Source organism: Microcaecilia unicolor, chromosome 7, assembly GCF_901765095.1.
Source record: "Microcaecilia unicolor chromosome 7, aMicUni1.1, whole genome shotgun sequence".
Lineage (NCBI taxonomy): Eukaryota > Metazoa > Chordata > Amphibia > Gymnophiona > Siphonopidae > Microcaecilia > Microcaecilia unicolor.
The window spans coordinates 32,082,297-32,100,162 of NC_044037.1; the positions used below are offsets into that span (position 1 = coordinate 32,082,297).

The 17,866-nt window shown below is 46.2% G+C and overlaps 1 protein-coding gene across 1 annotated transcript in view; it reads right to left on the reverse strand.

The window, feature by feature from the left end:
* PASD1 (PAS domain containing repressor 1) overlaps positions 1-17,866 on the reverse strand; it is a 95,270-nt gene that overhangs the window by 60,523 nt on the left and 16,881 nt on the right. Inside the window, 3 exon segments of the mRNA XM_030209849.1 lie at positions 1,348-1,439; positions 1,755-1,909; positions 12,754-12,810. Coding sequence (XP_030065709.1) covers positions 1,348-1,439; positions 1,755-1,909; positions 12,754-12,810 — 304 coding nt within the window.

Genomic DNA, 17,866 nt, shown 5'->3' on the forward strand with positions numbered 1-17,866 from the left:
GACAGTGTATATAAGTGAAAACATTCAAGCATTACTATGATAGTCTGACAGGGTGGGAGGATGGGGGTGGGTCGGAGGTATGCATGGGGACATCAAAGCATATCATTGATATTCTAACAGGATGGGTGTGGATAGGTGAGGGGTGGGGTGATCAACAGAGAAATACTGTCAAGAAATGTATTAAGTTATGTCCAATAAAAAAGGTATCATCTTATTTTCTTTTCCATGTTTTATTTTGTTTGATTTCTATTGATAACCTTAAGAGTGGACTAACACGGCTACCACACTCCTCTACATAAATAATAAAAGAACCAATGTGAAATCGGAGATCAAGTGTTTATTTCAGTAGGATTTAGCATAGTAGAGCCCTGCATTATTCATATTCAAATTGAAATCGCGATTCGGCCGAATACGAATAATGTGTTCGGGACACTATTCGGGGCCAAATCGAATACAAATATTTGGTACAACCCTATAAAGTACAAATAATTCTGTTATCTTTAATTAGATATTTAAAAAAATAACCAGTTAAGTTGATGCTGCTGATTGTGAGTTAAATTTAACTGGATATTTTAACAAATTAATTTAAACCTGCTATTTATGTCAACTAACTTAACCAGTAAAGTAGATAGCATTGAACATTGATGTTACCTAGTTAAAAATCTAACTCCTCCCTATCCACACCACAACTCTTCATTATTTTAACCACTTCATTTCTGAGTTGTCTGGCATAAAGTTAATTGGCTAGGAGCCTAAGTAATTCAAATTTGAAGAAATATTCAGTTATCTTGCAAAATTTATGTTGTGGTTGGGAGGCTGGACTAGTGCTGGGCAGACTTATACGGTCTGTGCCGGGGCTGGTGGTTGGGAGGCGGGACTAGTGCTGGGCAGACTTATACGGTCTGTGCCAGAGCCGGTGGTGGGAGGCAGGGATAGTGCTGGGCAGACTTATATGGTCTGTGCCAGAGCTGGTGGTTGGGAGGCGGGGTTGGCGGTTGGGAGGCGCGGATAGGGCTGGCCAGACTTATACAGTCTGTGCCAGAGCTGGTGGTGGGAGACGGGGTTGGTGGTTGGGAGGCGGGGATAGGGCTGGCCAGACTTATACTGTCTGTGCACTGAAGAGGACAGTACAAATAAAAAAGTAGCACATATGAATTTATCTTCTTGGGCAGACTGGATGGACCGTGCAGGTCTTTTTCTGCCGTCATCTACTATGTTACTATGTTACTATGTGATATTGATCTCTTCACTGAAGAGTTATAGCCTTTTGTGGAACCCTGAGGGTTTCTCTTTCTAACGTATTGCATGCAAAAATATTCGGACTGTTTAGTGTGAAGCATCTCTTACCTCTAACATCAACTGCGTGAACTCCTCATTGCTGAGGAATGAAGGCTTCCAGTCTTGTCTAATTTCACAGGCTTCAGACTGTGCACTCATCTCTAAAGCAAAGCAATAAAAAGGGTGGTTAATAATGTAGCTGAGGCTAGCTGAAGAATTCTTGGTTTTGTTTGCTTTAAATCATTGAAGCAAAAAGTATCTGTAGAGACTTTTATGACAAGCTTTGAAGAGCTGTGCTCTCTTTATTGAGAAAAACAGGGACAGTGGACTAGCTGGAGGGGCCAAACAAACCAATCCCCTGCCCCTTCCCCAAACTTTCTAGGGGCTGAGTCTGTGATGGGCAAAATATTGGTAGGATCATGCCTCCTGTATGGCTCACCCCATTCCACTGGAGAAAAACGTAAGTTGATAAATACCTTTCTGCTTCTGTAAAAAGTCAATTGTCCTCTGCAGTATTGTTGACTTGTCCATCTTAAGAGGGTGTCCATGTCCCTGCAGCATTGTACAAAGCTCTTTAATGAGAACATTGAACTGGTCTCGCCTTTTCTTTTCAGATTTGTTGCGTGATGCCCTGTTTAAAAAAAAAAATATATATATATATATTTATATATATGTAAGAGGTCACTGTATTCACACAGAGCAAATTAGTATTTCAAAAAATGCAGATACTCATGACATCCAACTTGCTTGATTGTGTGGTTCGACCCGTAACAGGGCCTCCACATAGTTTCACCAAGGGTACAGGAAACAGATGTAGTTTGTCAGGAACAGATCTGTTGGGATTTTTTTTTTGGTCCCATATGGGGCGATCCCTTTCCTCTTCCATCTTTATCAATCACTATTCTTTATTGCCCACCGGGCAGTTTGGGAGCCCATTATCAAACCCAATGATGACAGTGGTATAGATCATGAAGAATGTTATATGACTGTTATTGTCTCCATCCATTCTTGGAGGCTATCAGCGGCATAATCGAAAGAGAAGGACGCCCATCTTCTGACACAAATCGGGAGATGGGCGTTCTTCTCTCAGGGTCACCCAAATCGGCATTATCGAAAGCCGATTTGGGGTGTCCTCAACTGCTTTCTGTTGCGGGGACCAACAAAGTTCACAGGGGCATGTCGGCAGTGTACCGAAGGCAGGACAGGGGCGTGGTTAAGAGATGGGCGTCCCTGACCGATAATGGAAAAAGAAGGCGTCCCTGACGAGCATTTGGCCGACTTTACTTGGTCCAATTTTTTCACGGCCAAATCGTGAAAAGGTGCCCGAACTGATCAGATGACCACTGGAGGGAATCGAGGATGACCTCCCCTTACTCCCCCAGTGATCACCAACCCCCTCCCACCCTAAAAAAAAAATATTAAAAAACATTTTTTCCAGCCTCTATGCCAGCCTCAAATGTCATACACAGCTCCATCACAGCAGTATGCAGGTCCCTGGAGCAGTTTTTAGTGGGTGCAGTGCACTTCAGGCAGGCGGACCCAGGCCCATCCCCACCTACCTGTTACACGTGGGGTGGTAAATGGGAGCCCTCCAAAACCCACCTGAAACCCACTGTACCCAAATGTAGGTGTCCTCCCTTCTTCACCTATGGCTTGGGTAGTGGTGTACAGTTCTGGGGAGTGGGTTTTGGGGGGGGGGGTTGGGGGGCTCAGCACCAAAGGTAAGGGAGCTATGCACCTGGGAGCAATTTGTGAAGTCCACCGCAGTGCCCCCTAGGGTGCCTGGTTGGTGTCCTGGCATGTGAGAGGGACCAGTGCACTACGAATGCTGGCTCCTCCCATGACCAAATGGCTTGCATTTGGTCGTTTTTGAGATGGGCATCCTCGGTTTCCAGTATCAGCGAAAACCGAGGTCATCCATCTCTAAGGTCGACCATCTCAACATTTAGGTCGACCATCTCAACATTTAGGTCGACCATCTCTTAGGTCGACCTAAATGTTGATATTTGGGCGTCCTCGACCGTATTATCGAAACGAAAGATGGATGCCCATCTTGTTTCGATAATACAGCATGCCCCGTCCCTTCGCGGCAACGTCTTCAGAGATGGGCGCCCTTAGAGATGGGCGTCCCCGTTCGAAAATGCCCCTCCACGTGGAAAGAAGTAACAAAGATGTTACAGATACAATTAACATTTACACCCAAATTGATCTTCTATAGATCTTTTCTCAAGGATTTATACATCCCCCTACATAAAACAGGACTGCGAAACATTGAGGGGCATTTTCAATGTGATGTCTAAATCTGACTTTGGACGTTTTGTGGAAAACATCCATAAATCCAGTAGCGAACATAGCCATTTTCGAACCTGAAAAAGTCTCTCTTTTTTTAAAAAATGGCCACTTGCTAGACGTTTTTGTGCTCACTTCGTCTATCTTTTTGGATCGTTTAAAAAAATAAAAAAGATCCCAAGTGAAAAATGCACAAAATCAAGCCATTGGGATGTAGGAAGAGCCAGCATTCTTAGTAGACTGGCCACACAGACATCTCAGAGCAGTGGAGCACCCTAGGGGGCACTGCAGTGGACTTAACATAAAATGTCCCAGCTACACATCTCACCATTACGCCCTTATGTTGTAAGGGGAGCCCTCCAAAACCCACCAAAAACTTGCAGTATCCAACTGTACAACAATACAATAGCCCTGGAAAAGGTGCAGCGAAGGGCGACTAAAATGATAGCAGGGATGGGACGACTTCCCTATGAAGAAAGACTAAGGAGGCTAGGGCTTTTCAGCTTGGAGAAGAGACGGCTGAGGGGAGACATGATAGAGGTATATAAAATAATGAGTGGAGTGGAACAGGTGGATGTGAAGCATCTGTTCACGCTTTCTAAAAATATTAGGACTAGGGGGCATGCGATGAAACTACAGTGTAGTAAATTTAAAACAAATCGGAGCAAATTTTTCTTCACCCAACTCGTAATTAAACTCTGGAATTCATTGCCGGAGAACGTGGTGAAGGCGGTGAGTTGGCAGAGTTTTAAAAGGGGTTAGACGGTTTCCTAAAGGACAAGTCCATAGACCGCTACTAAATGGACTTGGGAAAAATCCACAAGTCCAGGAAGAACATGTATAGAATGTTTGTACGTTTGGAAAACTTGCCAGGTGCCCTTGGCCTGGATTGGCCGCTGTCGTGGGTAGGATGCTTGGCTCGATGGACCCTTGGTCTTTTCCCAGTGTGGCATTACTTATGTACTTAGCTCTTTATGCCTGAAAGTGTCACCTATATGTGGGTACAGTAGGTTTTTGGTGGGTTTTGGAGGGCTCACATTTTCCACCACAAGTGTAACAGTTTAAAGTGGGTTATGGGCTTGGGTGTCCTTCTCCACTGCACTGACCACTAGGCGACTCCATGGACTTGCTTGCTGCTCTAATACGACTGACCATAACATCGGAAGCTGTTATAGAACCTGATATGTACAGTTTCTTTTATATCTTTGGGTGGGAGGGGGGTCAGTGACCACAGGGGGAGTAAGGGGGCCATGCCTTAATCCTTCCAGTGGTCATTTGGGGCACCTTTTTGTGACAACCATTATTAAAACAGTTTCATTAACACGAGCATGCACAGCGACTGAAAACAGAACAGGGCGCCAAGCAATGTGAGACCAGTGCAGGACAAACACTTTAGCTGGGTGGGGGTTGGGAACCCCCACCAGCCAAAGTACTTTCGCAGTGGGGGGGGGGGGGGGCAGAAACAGTGGCCGGAAAATGGTGGCGGGGAGGCGGTAGCAACCATGGGGGGGGGGAGGGCAGCCACGAGGAGGTGAGCAAAAATGTGCCCCCCAGCTTGGGTTCTGGTTCCCCCTCCTGTCGAGGTCTGGCTACGCCCCTGTTAGCAAGTAGTGCGCGTAAATTCTAATTAATGCCAATTTGTGCTAATTGCTTGTTAACATTCAATTATCAGCGCCAATTAGCTTGTTAACTAATTAAGTTATGGAACATGCTTCAATTTCCACGTGGCAATCTTGGCGCGATATATAGAAATCGGGGGATAGTTTCTGCTCTTGCCATTTGAAGAGCTCTGTTTTAGTACATTCCCTCATCATTTTTATTTATTTGTTAGGACGCCCCTGCAGTTTATTGCTTGTTTTTTCTTGGGGGGGGGGGGGGGGAAGGAGGTTGCACAAGATTTAATCCTCCTGCTTTGGCAATGGTCATTACATCATTATGGTCCTAACTGGTCAGTAGGAAGGCATTTGAATCCTGTACTGCCCAGGTTCTTGGTTTTGAAAAAGCCCACATCGCCTCAAGAGTCCAGACCTTGCACTTGAATCCTATCCAGAAGGGATCAAGGGCGGTTTCAAAGCAGCATTTCAGGATGGTTGTCTCCAAGGTTAGCCACGCTCCCTACCGGGTTATTGCATTACGTGGAAGTGTTGCATGCTCTCACCAGGGGCATATCTGCGTGGGGCCACAGGGGCCTGGGTCCCCGCAGATTTTGCCCTGGACCCCCCTACCGCCGTCAACCCTCCCCCGCCGTCACCTACCCCCGCCGAGGTCCGCTTCCTCCTGCCTGCCGGTGCCTTTTACTTCAGCTGGCAGGGGACCCCAACCCCCGCCAGCCCAGCCGAGGTCTTGTTTAAGTTTTCTTCCTCGTGCTGTGCTGTTAAAAGCTGCATCCCTTCCTTTCCAGTTTCGGACGGAGTCTGACGTCGCAGCACGTTGTTTGTACGTGCAGGACGTCAACGTGCTGCGACGTCAGACTCCGTCCGAAACTGGAAGGGAAGGGATGCAGCTTTTAACAGCACAGCACGAGGAAGAAAACTTAAACAGGACCTCGGCTGGACTGGCGGGGGTTGGGGTCCCCCGCCAGCTGAAGTAAAAGGCACCGGCAGGCAGGAGGAAGCGGACCTCGGTGGGGGTAGGTGATGGCGACGGTGGGGGAGGGTTGACGGCGGGGGGGGGGAGAGTTGACGGTGGTGGGGGGGGTCGTCGTTGGCGGCCGGGGAGGCTATAATGTGCCCCCTCACTCTAGCCCCTGCCCCCCCTACCGCTGAACCTCAGATACGCCCCTGGCTCTCACAAAGAAAAGAAAATTCAACTAACTTGTTTGAAATTGCTACTTTTAACATTACACAGTACCGTATACCCACACAGGATCTTATAACATAAATGTACTTTGAGCAAACTATAAGCATGTTAGGTGCTCAACATATATATTTCTGAATGTGACATCATTTCTTGGGATGTTATGACCGTATGTAGCGTATGGATAATATTATAAACAACGTTGTATAGGAATGGGAAGGGAAAGGAGTTTGGATTTAGCTGATGCTGACATCATTTCTTGGGATGTTATGACCGTATGTAGCGTATGGATAATATTATAAACAACGTTGTATAGGAATGGGAAGGGAAAGGAGTTTGGATTTAGCTGATGCCTTTCAGGAGTACAGTACGTCAAGGTGAGTTACATTCAGGCACACTAATTTAGGCTCACAATTTACATTTGTACCTGAAACAATGGAGGGTTAAATAACGTGCCCAAGATCAGAAAGTACGACAGTGGGATTTGAACCCTGGCTTCCCTAGTTCTTAGTCTGCTGCTCTAACCATTAGGCGTGATTCTTCTGTTTTCAAAACAAGGTCCAAATGATGTCACAACAGACAAAAGGCCCAATTTACAAATGTGTTTCATATTGATATTTTGGATCATGTGATACTTGTGTAAATTTCCGTTGGGCAGGAACCCACTATCAACATGATGCTAGTTGTTGTCTATAAATCAATGAGAGAGAAGGATGTTCCCGAGCTTGCCTAGCCAGGAGGCAAAATGTGGCAATATTTTCACGTGACAGAAAATTAGTTTCATGTAGTAGTTTATATCGGTTGCTTTGCTTTTCACTGATATAAACATTTTATGTTCTTTACTTACAAAATATCAGGGCTGAAATTTAAAGCAATTTAAGCATTCACCAGTGTGAGGCAAACAAATAATGGATTTATTTCTCTCTAAAGCCAGATTTTATGCATACAAAAGGGGTCTAACACTGGGGGAAGCACAAAGGCAGTGTTAATGCTTACAGGTTTAGAAATGATATTTGGATAAATTATGCATTTAAAGCTACTCCTTTGAACTTTTGGATTCAATACCTCTTTATGTATAAAACACTGACTTCTATTCCAGGTGCAGAAGGAGTAAACAGAAGTCAGTAGGCTTGTTCTTCAGTTGCATACTGCTGCCATTCACAGAGCAAACAGAAGCCTCTAGATTTTCTCTTACTGTAGACCATTACACCAGTGGCGTTCCTAGGGTGGCTGACACCTGGGGCAGATCGCCGATGCGCCCCCCCCGGGTGCAGCGCGACCCCCCCCTCAGCGAAAGGACACCTCCCCCCGGGTGCAGCGCAACCCCCCCCCTCAGCGAAAGGACACACCCCCCCGGCGAAAGGACACCTCCCCCCGGCGAAAGGACACCTCCCCCGGGTGCAGCGCGACCCCCCCCTCAGCGAAAGGACACCCCCCCCGGCGAAAGGACACCTCCCCCCGGGTGCAGCGTGACCCCCCCTCAGCGAAAGGACACCCCCCCGGCGAAAGGACACCTCCCCCCGGGTGCAGCGCGACCCCCCCTCAGCGAAAGGACACCCCCCCGGCAAAAGGACACCTCCCCCCGGCGAAAGGACACCTCCCCCCGGGTGCAGCGCGACCCCCCCTCAGCGAAAGGACACCCCCCCCCGGCGAAAGGACACCTCCCCCCGGGTGCAGCGCGACCCCCCCCCTCAGCGAAAGGACACCCCCCCCGGCGAAAGGACACCCCCCCCGGGTGCAGCGCGACCCCCCCCCCCTCAGCGAAAGGACACCCCCCCGGCGAAAGGACACCTCCCCCCGGGTGCAGCGCGACCCCCCCTCAGCGAAAGGACACCCCCCCCGGCGAAAGGACACCTCCCCCCGGGTGCAGCGCGACCCCCCCCTCAGTGAAAGGACACCCCCCCCCCCGGCGAAAGGACACCTCCCCCCGGCGAAAGGACACCCCCCCGGGTGCATTTTTACCTGCGGGGGGGGGGGGGGTGCTGCGCATCGGAAGTAACCTGTTCCGGGGCAGAGGGAGCACGGAACGAGTGGAACCAACAGGCGCGCGGCACCCCCCCAGCGGCATGCACCCGGGGCGGACCGCCCCCACCGCCCCCCCTTGGTTCACCACTGCATTACACACAAATGTGAGACTATGAAGGTAGATGACCTTGAAGAGCATTTAATCTGCCTAATGATCTTCTTATTACAATACAACAGACCTCAGTTGCTCTCTGGCCACCGTTCCCTTTAAGCTGAGCAGGAGTCCTCCAACTGCATTGCTGCCAGTAGGGGGTAGTGTTTCAATATTGTGTTTTCAATCAAGAGGGACAGGCAGGTTCCATGAATTTCTGCAAAGCTTGTATGTGTTTCATGACTGATAGTGATATGTGATAGTGATAGTGATAGTGATAGTGAAACAGCAACCCCTACTGGCAGGACTGTAGGTGGAGGACTCCTGCTCAACGTAGAGGGAACACAGTCTCTAGCTCTCCTTTCATGTAAAAATAAAGATCTACAAAAGTCTATTGCTGAAATTTGTTTCTTGAATTAACATAATATGTTTGTGATGAGCTTTCAAAAGATACCCCTCCCTTCATCCAGTCTGTGTAAAATCACCTAAAGATCAGGGGGATAAGTCTACAATAGGGTGCCTATAATATAGTTATGTAACAGGTCGCATGTGTGTTATTTCAGGTGCAAACACTTTCACCAGCTGTACTCATAAGAACTTAAGAATAGCCATACTGGGTCAGACCAGTGGTCCATCCAGCCCAGTATCCTGCTTCCAGCAGTGGCCAATCCAGGTCACAAGTACCTGGCAGAAACCCAGTTAGTAGCAACATTCCATGCTGCCGATCCCAGGGCAAACAGTGACTTCCCCATGTCTGTCTCAATAGCAGACTATGGACTTTTTCTCCAGGGACTTGTCCAAACCTTTTTTTAAACCCAGATATGATATAACCACCTTTACTACATCCTCCGACAGCGAGTTCCAGAACTTAACTACTCTTTGAGTGAAAATAATATTTCCTCCTATTTGTTTTAAAAGTATTACCACGTAATTTCATTGAGTGTCCCCTGGTCTTTGTACTTTTTGAATGAGTGAAAAATTGATTCACCTCCACCCACTCCACACCGCTCAGGATTTTGTAGACCTCAATCATATCCCCCCTCAGTCGTCTCTTTTCCAAGCTGAAGAGCCCTTACCTCTTTGGCCTTTCCTCATATGGGAGCTACAAACACATGAAATGTGTAGTATTCCATAATTTACATGAGTTATGTGTGTCCAACCACACTCTGCACATGTGTATGCCCACTTTCAGAGTACACGCCATTGCACGTAGGTGCCGTGTTATGGAATAGTATGTAGCTGGAATATTGGCATGTATGTGTAACCCCCCCCCCCCCCATCCATCACCCTCATTGCTGTCCATTTGCTGATCCCGTTAGTTCTATTACTGCTTTTACTTCCATCACTTCTAGTTTAGTTTAGTTTAGTTTATTCAAATTTGATATTTTATTTATTTATTGGGATTTATTACCCTCCTTTATGAAGAGATTTACCAAAGGTGGTGTACAGCAGTTTAACATACAACTTACAATTTTGTTAACAGCATAACAATAGTAAAATAACCAAGAATAAACATAAATACAATAAATGAGATAAACTTGAAAACAGTAAATTGAAAACAGTAAGATATACAATAAATAAGTAAAAAGAGAAATAAAAACAGTAAGAGAAGGGTAAATTGCAGTGGTCCACTCGCCGCTGCCTGCCCAGTCCATCCATTGCTCTAAGTCACTGCTTCTCAAGTCCAGTCCTGGAGTACCCCTTGCCAGTAAGGTTTTCAGGATATCCACAATGAATATGCATGAACTTGATTTGCATGCACTGCATCCATTATATGCAAATCTCTTTCAAGCATATTCATTCTGGACATCCTGAAAACCTAACAGGCCAGGGGTACTCTATGGCCAGACTTGTGAAAGACTGCTCTAAGACAGGGGTTCTCAACCCAGTCCTCAGGACACAACCTAACCAGTCATGTTTTTATGATATCCACAATGTATATGCATGAGCTAGATTTGCATGCACTGCCTCCATTGTAGCTCACACTTATTCATTGTGGATATCATGAAAACCTGACTGGCTAAATGTGTCCCGAGGAGCCCCCGCTCAAAGAGCTATCTGAGAAGGCTTTACTAAACAAATAGGTCTTCGAGGCAATTTTGAAGTGCTGGGAGGATTGTTCCGAGCGAAGCATGAATGGAAGGGAATTCCACAAAGATGGACTAAGGGAAAAGAATGCAGAATGACGAGTAGACTGGTATGAGCAAGTGCGGGAACGGTTAACTGTTTACTAGCTGATGAACTTCTATTGCAGCTTCCACCCTCTTTCTGTAATGAAATATTTTCTCACTATTTCTGAGAGTCTACCCACTTTCATTCTCATACCTATTCAAGAGCTTCCTTTCCTTAAAAGAGCTACAGCCAATAAGATAGCAATGCGCTATGCTGGTCATGTAAGAAGTCTACATGTACCTTTTTACACATGGAAATTTGGGGAACAGATTTGGGATCACATCTGCAATGCAATATCTTGCAACCGATGAAGAGTTAAAATTGTAATATGGAAATCATTAAGCAACTTGGAAGAGCTTATCTGTCGAGGAGGCCCAGCTGCTCACTCTGTCATTGTTACTAGCAGTCAAAACAATTCTGAGCTGCTGCTTGTTGGAAAGGTAATTCTAACATTGATTTTGCTTTACGGTGGAGCACGGGCTGACTTACACGTAAATACGAAAGAGCAGTGGTCAAGAAGAGAAATTTATTGTTTGTGCATAATAAAGCTTGGGCAGCTATAGAGAGTTGTTTCTCCTAGCATGGACCAGGGGGGGGGGGGGGGGGTAATGAGGTTATTGCTATCCACCCTCTTTCCTCTCCTCTAAAGTAGGACATTCCCAGGCTTATGTTTGAGGTCCAAAACTACCAACACTGGTGCTAGCTTTTTTTTTCTCCTCATATCGGGGGTTGGGAGGCGGGGCTAGTGCTGGGCAGACTTATATGGTCTGTGCTGGGGCTGGTGGGTGGGAGGCGGGGCTAGTGCTGGGCAGACTTATACGGTCTGTGCCAGAGCCGGTGATGGGAGGCGGGGCTGGTGGTTGGGAGGAGGGGCTAGTGCTGGGCAGACTTATACGGTCTGTGCCGGGGCTGGTGGGTGGGAGGCGGGGGATAGTGCTGGACAGACTTATATGGTCTGTGCCAGAGCCGGTGGTGGGAGGCAGGGCTGGTGGGTGGGAGGCGGGGGATAATGCTGGACAGACTTATATGGTCTTTGCCAGAGCCGGTGGTGGGAGGCAGGGCTGGTGGTTGGGAGGCGGGGATAGTACTGGGCGGACTTATACGGTCTGTGCCCTGAAAAAGACAGGTACAAATCAAGGTAAGGTGTACACAAAAACTAGCACATATGAGTTTATCTTGTTGGGCAGACTGGATGGACCGTGCAGGTCTTTTTCTGCCGTCATCTACTATGTTACTATGAGGGGGTACAGATTTTACGACATTTTCCATGAACATCCACCCATGTTCATGGAAAGCTTGCTGAAAATCTCTTCCTGGATCTTATTTCATACGGTTTTGGTACAGACTCTGCTATTTTGGTAGTCATTCTCTGAACTGTTCTCTTGAAACTATGTTTTTGTATTTTTATCCCATCTCCATCTTTTCAGTCTGCACACTCCCCCCTTCCAGGTACCGAAAGACACCATCCACAGTTTGAAGGTGGGCCTTTACAAAGCACTGGCTGACATGGGCTGCTATCATACTCTAAGATGGCACTAGACCTGGACAGGCTAGCCTAGGAACCAGTGGTGTGGAGCCAGGAACGAGTCAGGAACCAAAGGTCACTGAGTAAATGTTGAAAACTAAGCAAGGATCAGGAAAACAGATTAAACTGGGAGAAACTAGGTGTTGAACAGGAACCAGGAAATCACTGGGTAGATTGGAACAGGAACCAAAGCAGCAGTAAAGAACTAGGCATGGCACGAGAACGACTATCCACAGGGCAAACTAAATGGATTGCTGGACCAACACTTGTGTGTTTTTCTTCTATTCAGTTCTCAATCAAGACATACCCAATGCTTGTCCTATGGCATCTTCCAGGAATGCACCTGCTTTTTCTGCTGCCCAGAGGAAAATTTATCTCCTGCAGATTCTATCTTGGTTTTACTGCAGGTTTCCAGCCTTGGCTCATGAGGATCATGAGTTCATCCATGCCAACTCCACCACCTTTTCTTCCTCCCCTGCTCCTAATACACTCCTCCTCGGTGTACTTAGAAACTATTCTTGTAACAACTTCCAGCTAAATGTTTATATTTGAATTGAATGAATTGATTTGAGCTTACCTCTTTGCCCTATCCTTCTCATCTTCGTCCATCAGCTCGTTTACACAACACAGGGTTCTGCACAGGAAAAACAAGAAAAAAATGCAAAATTCTACTTAGATTTTGTAGTGTTTTTAAAAAAACTTTTCATTGAATGCGTTCTGGTTAACTTTAGTAGGGCAAGTTTCACAATCATGACTGACTTTACACAACAATAAACTATAGGGGTCCTTTTACTAAGCTGCTAAGGCTATTTTTAGTGCAGCAGTAAAATGGCCATTAAGAAGATTAGCGTGTGAGCCCTTACCACCACCTATTCGGGAATTGGAGGAGGAACCTGATGCTCTCCCGCTGGAAGGGGGGAGGAGGGGGGAGAGCATGGTCCTGAGTTGAGGGAGCTGATGCTCTTACAGGGTGGGGAGAGAGAGAGGTATCTGAGTGGGGCTCCTGGTACTCTTCCCATGGGGAGAGAGAGGGGGGATAGCAGCGCTCTTTGGGGGGGGGAGGGTTAGGTGGGAGAGGAGATCACTAGGACCTCAGGCTGCTACCTGGACATTATTTGGGCACTGTCCAATATTTAGTGCCAGTAACAGTGCAAAAATAGGATTGCTTCTTATCAGGTCCTATCTGCCTAGTCAGCTCCACCCAGACTCCACCTCCAGACCCCCTGTATTTTATAGGTGATATGGGCTCACGAGCTAATTAGCTAATGCACGGCAATATAGTTGCTATGCTGATTACCGCAGACACGCCCACTGTCTGCCCCAGATGCCTCCTCCACAGTACTAACTCAGAACTTACCGCAGTATGCCTGAGAAAATCCCACAGAAAGCCCTTTTAAGCTTCGGTAAGCATGCGCTAGTGCTTTCCACCGCTTGGTAAAAGGACCCCATAGTATTTGCAAGGGGACATACACAGGGCTGCAGCATGAGTGAGACACAGGTATGGCTCCCAGTTATGCACATATCTTTCGGAATACTGTAAGTTACACGTATTCCTAGCGCATTTAGATGGGTGCAGCGGCGTACCAAGGGCGGGGCGGTCCGCCCCGGGTGCACGCCACTGGAGGGGTGCATAAAGTAGCCACGCGCCTGTCGGCTCCGTTGGTTCCCTGCTCCCTCTGCCCCGGAACAGGTTACTTCCTGTTCCGGGGCAGAGGGAGCAGGGAGCCAGCGGAGCCGAGAGCCGCGCGGGTGCTCCCAGCAGCCAAGAATGCACCCGGGGGGGGGGGGGGGGGGGGGGGGTTGATGCACTGGGGAGGTGTTATTGCACTGGGAGGGGGGGTGCACATTGGCGATCCGCCCCTGGTGGCAGCTGATCTAGGATCGTCACTGGATGGATACACTCACAGTAGCTCTATGGCTGGTGAAAGTGCGCACTCCTAAATTGTAGGTGCGTTGATAGCTGGTTACGCTAGTATTCTCTAATAGAACGCAAGTGCCTAGGTTTCATGATAGAATAGACTCCTACCGCGCCTCCCAGGTGCCTAACTTGAGACTCCCAGTTATAGAATTGCCACCCTAGTGGTGAAAATCAGCGTTAATCCCCTAATTCTCTAAAACACACTTTGAAATGCATGCATGTCTTAATTGAATGAGCCAAATAGCGCCAATAATTGGCTTTTTAACAAACAATTATTGGCGTTAATTGAACACAATTAACATGTAGGGGCACAAATCTAGGGGCCGATCCACATCGAAATTTTACGTGTCCCGGAAAAGGGGGCATAGAAATGGGAGGGTCATGGGTGTTTCGGGGCAGAGCGTGGGTGTGGATTCCAGTTACATACATAATTATAGAATAAGGGTTCTCCACGTGTAAATTTAGGTGCAGGCATTTGCACCACATTTTCATTGGTGCAAATGGACCTGCCTAAATTTACATGTGATCCCTGCACTTAAGCGCTGTTCTATAACATTAGGCGTGGCTTATAGAACACTAATTTCTTAGCCACCATTTATTGAATCTAGTCATAGAGGGGCGTTTATCTCCGAGAATGGGTCCGTGAAGGGGCGGACCGAATCGTATTTTCGAAAAAAAATAGACGTCCATGTTTTATTCAACAATGTGTGAGCTGGGCGTTTTTGTTTTTCAGCGATAATGGAAAATGAAAGCGCCCGGCTCAATAACGAATAAATCCAAGACATTTGTTCGTGGGAGGGGCCAGGAGTCGTAGTGCACTGGTCCCCCTCACATGCCAGGACACCAACCGGGCACCCTAGGGGGCACTTTTACAAAAACAAAAAAAAAGGTAAAAGAGCTCCCAGGTGCATAGCACCCTTCCCTTGGGTGTTGAGCCCCCCAAATCCCCCTCAAAACCCACCGCCCACAAGTCTACACCATTACTATAGCCCTAAGGGGTGAAGGGGGGCACCTACATGTGGGTACAGTGGGTTTGGGGGGGTTGGACGAATAAGCATTAAGCAGCACAATTGTAACAGGTAGGGGGGGATGGGCCTGGGTCCACCTGCCTGAAGTCCACTGCACCCCCTAATAACTGCTCCAGTGACCTGCATACTGCTGTCAGGGAGCTGGGTATGACATTTGAGGGTGAAAATAAAAAGTTGTGAAACATCATTTTTTGTGGTGGGAGGGGGTTAGTGACCACTGGGGGAGTCAGGGGAGGTCATCCCCGATTCCCTCCAGTGCTCATCTGGTCATTTAAGGCACTTTTTGGGGCCTTATTCGTGAAAAAACAGGGTCCAGGAAAAGTGCCCTAAATTCTAGCTAAAAACGCATACTTTTTTCCCATTATCGGTGAAATGCGCCCATCTCTGTTCGGCAGATAACCACGCCCCAGTTCCGCCTTCGCCACACCTCTGACACGCCCCCATCAAACTTTGTCCGCATCCGCGACGGAGTGCAGTTGAAAACGTCCAAAATTGGCTTTCTATTATACCGCTTTATTCGTTTTTGTGAGATAAACGTCCATCTCCCGATTTAGGTCGGAACTTGGGCGTTTTTCTCGTTCGATTATAAGCAGGTTAAGCTCCTAAAAATTTTTCCCCATAAAAATGAATTTAGGAGCCATTTTACTAAAGTGTGTTAGGTACTTAACACACAAATTGGAACTTGTTAACTATTACTGCGCAAACATAGGAACTACTTTTCCATGATTTTTACCATTAGTGTGTGCTAATTCACATGTTAAGGGTATTTGTGTTGGGAAAGTAACTAGGCAGTGCATGGGTAGAGAATGGTCATTGGCAGTACATTGCAATTAGTACGTGGTAATTACCGAGCGTTAAATGACAATTTTGTAGTTAGTGTTGGTCCACCACATACTAATGAACATGTTAACCCGTGACCTGCAAAAGAAATGCTTGGCCACTCCCCCTAATCAGTGCCATGTCAAATTTACACTTACCGCATCTTAATGTCTTATGTTAAGGCGTGGTAATTGCAAAATTTAACACCCTTAAAGGACACCAAATTAGGCACAGAGACTAATACATTTTCACAGAGACCAATTTAGGATCATAACTCTCAAAATTAGAAGCATAAATCCTTTGACTATTGGGCCCTTATGATTTGGGCCATTTTGCATATGTTGCCTGTTTGGCAAAATAAGTAAACAAATAAATAAATAAAATTGCATTTCAGTACATTGATCTCAAAGTCTGAATTTAGGTGGTCTGCTTCACAGAAAATAATCATGACACTGGAAGGACTGAGGAACCGCAGACTGAGCCGCCATTTAAAGACTGATCAGACCTGTCGAAAGGTTCTCATTGCAGGATTTTGTTATTTTGTTAGTAAATGTAATCATTTAGAGCAAAGCAAATAAAAGGCAAGAACAGTTACCTTCATAAAGCAAATCTTCCTTATATTTTAAGTATCTAAAAAGTACGGTATACTATAAACCTGATATTTACTTTATTTATAAAGATTTATGTAATGCCTTAATGGCCTGCAATCCAAGCTCTTTACAATTCAAATAAAAACGCAATAAAATGGTAAAATACATATGTACAATTAAAGAAACATAAAGGCAAATACAAAAAAATTATGGGGTCAATATTCAGCTGGAGTGGAATGAAGAGGCTTAGAAATATCTGTGCTGGTCACCCAGGAACGCCAAAAAATCATCCTGCACATTCCTTAATCTTCACTTCCCTAACTGCAAAGGTCTAAAATATAAATTAATGCATGCATCAACCTTTTCCTATATGAGCACACAATTCTGGAACGCGCTACCGCGCAACCTGAAAAAGATCACTGAACTAGCCAGCTTCCGCAAACTACTGAAGACCTATCTTTTCGACAAGACATATCACAAAGATCAAAACATGTGAAAACCCACATGTATCCAGAACTGTCTTGTAATGTTTCCTTGCTATCTCACTACTATGCTTTATCATTATCATGTAACCCAAAATCCTTCTGTAATACCAACTGTTTATTCTCTTCTCATTTCCACTATTCATGATGTATTGTTAGCCACATTGAGCCTGCAAAGAGGGGGGAAATTGTGGGATACAAGTGCAACAAATAAATAAATAAAACAAATAAATTAAAAAATTGAACATGAAATTATTGATTGCCATGGACTGAACATTGGGCAGTAAAATGTCTTCACCCCAATCCAAGGTAGTAATCCAAACCTGTCCAAAGACTGTCCTCATATCACAATATCAACTCAAGGTGAGTTGCATTCAGGTACTCTGGATATTTCGCTGTCCCAGGAGGGCTCACAATCTGAGTTTTGTACCTGAGGCAGAAAGATTATTGCTATTAAATTACTATATTTATAAATTCATATCAAGCCCTTCGAGCATCTTCTATAATGGGGAACTCTAAACTTACTGTTCTGTTATATCAGCAACAACCGTGCCCAATGAAGTTTCAAAGCTAAATTACGTACCATGAACAATGGTCCCAATCTACCAGTAGAAGAGGGATAACACAAACCAGTGGTAAGGGTAGCTTGAAAAAGGTATACCTTACTACTTTTAATTTAGCAAGGTTCTTCTCCCATTCTATGTCTATGGGTAAAAGCCTGAGCCAATCAGTCTCATAGCTGATACTGTGCTTAAAAGTCTCTCTCAACCACCACATAAGGACATAAGGAAAGCAAGCCCGAGTCAGACCAAGATCTCTAGAGCTCAGCATCTTGTCTCTAACGGTGGCCAAG